The sequence below is a fragment of the Sus scrofa genome, chromosome 1 (assembly GCF_054392235.1).
Source record: "Sus scrofa isolate SSC_HxYL_T2T_F1_AM1 chromosome 1, Sscrofa_HxYL_maternal_Yorkshire_Landrace_v2.0, whole genome shotgun sequence".
In the NCBI taxonomy this organism is placed as follows: Eukaryota; Metazoa; Chordata; class Mammalia; order Artiodactyla; family Suidae; genus Sus; species Sus scrofa.
The window spans coordinates 274,542,236-274,547,634 of NC_139383.1; the positions used below are offsets into that span (position 1 = coordinate 274,542,236).

General features: G+C 38.6%; 1 protein-coding gene across 1 annotated transcript; it reads right to left on the bottom strand.

Annotated features, from left to right (window-relative positions):
• Nucleotides 1-424: 424 nt before the first annotated feature.
• LOC110258952 (olfactory receptor 1E5-like) lies at nt 425-1,494 on the bottom strand. Its single transcript, XM_021082241.2, has one exon. It carries the CDS (start codon nt 1,487-1,489, stop codon nt 557-559), a length of 933 nt encoding a protein of 310 aa, XP_020937900.2. The 5' UTR covers nt 1,490-1,494; the 3' UTR covers nt 425-556.
• Between the last annotated feature and the right edge of the window lie 3,905 nt (nt 1,495-5,399).

Sequence of the window (5,399 nt, forward strand, 5' to 3'; positions counted from 1 at the left end):
TCTCAACATTATCTAGTAAAATGAAACAAGAACTGTTTTGAAAGTGAGTAGCTGCCTATTCAGGGCATGGGCACTTCATGGAGATGATTAGAGGTTACTGAGAGCACTGGTCCCCTCCCTGTCTTCAGATGTCAAGCTGTATCTGAAAATGTAAATATGAGGGTAAAAGAAGTCTCAGGTTCAGGGAAGCTACAGTGGTTGAGCTCTTAGGATACCAATATTCTTTTTGTTTTGTTTTGTTTTATTTTTATTTTTTTGTTTTTTAGGGTTGTACTTGTGGCATATGGAGGTTTCCAGCCTAGGGGTCCAATTGGAGATACAGCTACTGGCCTATGCCACAGCCACAGTGATGCCACATCTGACTGTATCTACCACCTACACCACAGCTCACTGGCAACGCCAGATGCTTAACCCACTGAGCAAGGCCAGGGATTGAACCCACAATCTCAGGTTCCTAATTTGATTCTTTTACACTGTGCCACGACAGGAAAAGACCAATTTTCAACACTCAGCCCTGAGTCTTGGATTCAGGACTCTTAGGTTCCAAGAAAAAGTGTTAGAGTATGTTTCTTCTGAGTACTTTCCCCAGAGCCCCCTTCATGTCCCTGTTTCTCAGGCTGTAGATGAAGGGGTTCAGCATGGGTGTGACCACTGTGTACATCACAGAGAACACTCTGTCCTTTACAGCTGAGGGGGATGCTGGAGGACATAAATAGACCCCAGTAGCTGTGCCATAGAACAGAGAGACCACCAAGAGGTGGGAGGTGCATTTGGAGAAGGCCTTTTGCTTACCCTTCAGGGAATCAATTCTTAGGACTGCCAATGCAATGGAAAAGTAGGATGTAAGGATGCAGGCAAAGGGTCCAATTAACAATGTTCCTGCCACAAGGCTGAGCACCAGGTCATTGACATAAGTACTGGAGCAGGCCAACTTCAGGAGTGGGACCAGATCACAGAAGAAATGGGGGATGACATTGGGGCCACAGAAAGAAAGCCTGGTCAACAGGAGGGTGTGCATCAGGGCATGGAATGTAGTAGCCAGCCATGACCCAGCCACCAGCAGAACACAGCGTTGGGAGTTCATGGTCATGGCATAATGGAGGGGGTGGCTGATGGCCACATAGCGATCAAGTGCCATCACAGCCAGGAGAAAGTTGTCCAGATCTGCAAAGAGGCCAAAGAAGTAGAGTTGTGTCAGACACCCCCCATAAGAAATCAGTTTGCTTCCTGAGCCAAAGTTATCTAACATCTTGGGAATGACTGTAGAGATGAAACCAATGTCAGAGAAGGACAGATTGGCCAGGAAGAGGTACATGGGGGTGTGGAGGTGAGGGTCAGAGCCAATGGCCAGGATGATGAGCAGGTTCCCCAGCACAGTGACCAGGTACATGGCCAAGAAGAGCCCAAACAGGAGATGCTGCTGCTCTGGCCGCTCAGAAAGGCCCATGAGAAGAAATTCATAGGTGCTGGTCTGGTTTCTTCTGTCCATGTCTGGAATTCTGTATGAAATAAATTTTGTTACACTATAAATAGAAAAAAAATTAATATAATGCTGTGTTGAAAATACTCTGAATTCCTGTTTCAAAAAAAAAAAGACAATTCTGTTTTGGTAAAGCTTAAATTTATAATTATGTACATGTACTTTGCTGTGCAGCAGAAATAACACAGCATTGAAAATCAACTCTAGTTCAGAGAAATTTAATTAAAAAAGAGAAGATGTGATAGTGGGCAGACCAAGACCTGGAGCACTTGGAAAAACTATCTGGCCCCAACCTCGGCCTCATCACATATGTATCTCTTAACACCTTTCTACCATCATCACTGCTAAGGAAAAACTGTCCCCCTTGTGTCTCTGTTTAAGACTAACTCTTATTGTCACTTTCAGGGGCAAGTGCACTAAGCAAAATAATAATAATATTATTAATATAATATATAGTATATAATATATATTATAATATTTATTTATCAATATAATAAATATACTATTTTCTTGTTTAAAAAAGAATAAAATTATGCTATATAATATAAACAAAATTGTATGAAATTCCTATGACCCAGTGAGGAAGGAGAATGGAAAAATGGGTTCAAAAAATAAAACGAACATTTCAAAATCCAAAAAAAAAACACAGTTTGGATCAGACTATTGATAAAGTTATAGATTAAGGTCAGAATTCAATCACATGTCCAAGGCTCCTTCAAACTGTTTAAACTGTCCCCAGGAAACATGTCATCTGCCATGTAATTGTGCTTTGGGTTGTGGAGCCCATTGTCTTATTTGTGTCAGTTCCTTTTTTTATTTTCAATGAATAATAATGCAATCAATGAAAAATATTTTACTTAAACTAAAAAAATTAAAATTAATTTAACCTGGGTAATATACTGATATGTAGTAATTATAAATAAAATACCTATATAATTTAACATAATTATTTTCTTAATTTTCTTGGAGTGTAGTTGATTTAAAATATTGTATTAATTTTAGGTGTATAGCCAAGTGAATCAGCCACGCATATACATAGATCCATTCTTCTTTTCCATAGAGGTTATTACCAGCTATTGAGTAGGTATTCCTGTGCTATAAAGTAGGTTCTTGTTAATCATCTCTTTTATACAGGAGTGTGTACATGTTTTGCCCACCATTCCAACTCTTCCCTCCCCCTAATGATTTCACCTGTAACATAATTTCTAATAGGAAAAATGTCAGAATACCGTGAAGATTTTTAATTCAATTTTTTAAAATGAAAACATACATGTTAAAGAACACTGAGAGAATACGGGTTAAAAGTCAATGGTGTTCCCTTCTGGGATGTGAGTGTGGATAGAAAGGTGGCCTGTGCTTTACTCATTTTTTTTTTTTTTTTTTTTTTTTTTTGCTTTTTAGGGCTGTACCTGCAGCATATGGAGGTTCCCAGGCTAGGGCTTGAATCTGCACTGCAGCTGTCAGCCTACACCACAGCCACAGCAACACAGGATCCAAGCTGGATCTGCAACCTACACTGCAGCTCACAGTAATGCCAGATCCCTGACCCACTGAGCAAGGCCAGGGATCAGACCATATCCTCATGGATACTAGTCAGATTCATTTCTGCTGCACCACCACAGGAACTCCTGCTTTCTCAAGTTCTTACCATCACCTATTACATTTGTAATTAAAATATTGTTTTTAGAGTAAGATGGATACATTAGGTTGAATTAATCCAAGTGACCCTCCAGAAGGATATGGAGAACTGGGGAGACCCAGAGTCCGGACAGATAAACCAGGGAGTAAGTAATCTCTGCAAGGCAACTCTGACAATTTGGATAACAAATATTAGACACCTTTGATCCTGTGTGAAGAAAAAAATGTTATAGAGCAAGAATATCTCATCATATTTTACTCTGTCTAGGCAATACAAATGACCCTATCTTTCCCAAAGAAAAGGCTGTAGGACATGTATAAAATACTACATTAGTTGCCCCCAACATGGGTGGGAATTACTCCTGCTTTTTCTCTGACAACCGTGGTGCCCCTCACTTCCATGCACTTCACCTAATTTAGCACTTCTTCTGGCCCCTTAGATTTAAAAAAAATCTAAACTTTAGCTGTATATTCCAACACCTGACCCCCTCCTTGCTCCAACAGTACTTTCTTATATTTATTTATTTGATTCACATATTGCAAACCTAAAGAGAAGGCATTACACCCTTGGCTTGCTCTCCAGATTTCAATTCTCTAAGGGGAAAGATGTGTTAATTAACTTAATTACACAAGCATTAATTCAGGTGCTGTTCAGAGAAGAGGACTTGAGACCCGAATATCTTTGTTTTCCATCACTAGCCACAGTGAAGATACACCAGGAATCACATAACTGGGTGGTATTGGACGTGATACACAATCCATAGCCTTTCCCCTGACTTAGTGAAAACATCAGACTGGTACTCATGGCTGACATTGGCTGGGCACTGGCCATGAGCACCTGCACTGCATTCTGCTAAGTGAAAAGCTGTGCAGTGGGGCTGTGATTTTCTTTCTTTTAAAGATGTAAAAACCAAGGTTCAGGGGTTAAAAAACTTGCCAAAGGTACAATTTTAGGATTTGAAGTAAAAATTGTCTACATCAAAATTCTAAGTTTTAGTTCTGCTACACTCCTTTTCATTGTTCACCAAACTACTTTCTGACTATGGTCCAGCTTTATGCAAACTTTAAATAAGGAGAAAATGTACCATCTGCGTATTTACTTATTCCAATTTTATTAACATACACTTGACAGAAATTGTATATGTTTAAGGTAGACAATGTAATATGTGTGTATCACACAATACACCATTGAAATGATTACTGTAATTAAGTTAATTAACACATCTATCACTTTAGAGAACTTAAACATCCATTTAATCTGGCAGCTACATTTCCCATGGCAAATCAGCATACTGACATTTTTGGCTTATTCATTTTGTCTTTAATGAGTCCATTTGAGTCCAGCCCAATATTTGGATAAGATCCAGTGTCTCTACTTGCAAAGCTAGTGACTTCGGACCATGATATTACTATTAGAGGCTCAGATTCTTTCCCCTCTGCTATCTCTACCTCCCTCACACCCACTTGTACCCAAGTCTGGACTGATTAGCAAGATGTAGCAAATGGCAGGAAGTATGGTGATAACTTTTGTTGTAATCATTCAATTATATCATCTTTTTAGTAAGAATTCAAAATCAATGTTTATTCCCATTTTCACTTATCTCGCTTAAGGGTAATTAAACTTTAGGAGTCCCATTGTTTACTAGAAGTCTACAGCCCACTTTAAAACCAGTTATACTGATTTCAAATAAAAAAGTTACAAAAAATGTATTAATATTCCTGTAATTCTTCTTTGGGCAAATATACTACTAAAACTTAAAACAATTGCCTTTTGGAGAAAAGATATGTGCATTGCTTTCATCCGGTGGATCTGAGCTGGGGTGTGTATCACAGCATCTCTTACAGCTTTATATATATATATATACAATTAAAAATGATAAGAATATCTAAATAGACATTTCTCTGAAGAAGACAGACAGATGGCCAAAAAGCACTTGAAAAGATGCTCAACATCACTAATTTTAGAGACATGCAAAGCAAAACTTCCATGAGGTATCACCTTAAGGCAGTCAGAATGGTCATCATCAAAATGTCTACAATCAATAAATGCTGATGAGGGTGTGGAGAAATGGGAACCCTCCTACACTGCTGTTGGAAATGTAAATTGGTGTAACCACTATGGAGAAAATTATGAAGGGTCCTTAAAAGACTAAATATAGAACTACAACATGATCTAGCAATCCCACTCCTCAGTATATTTCCAGAGAAAACCATAATTCAAAAAGATACATGCACCCCAATGTTCACTGAAGCCCTACTTAGAAGAACCAAGAAACGGAAG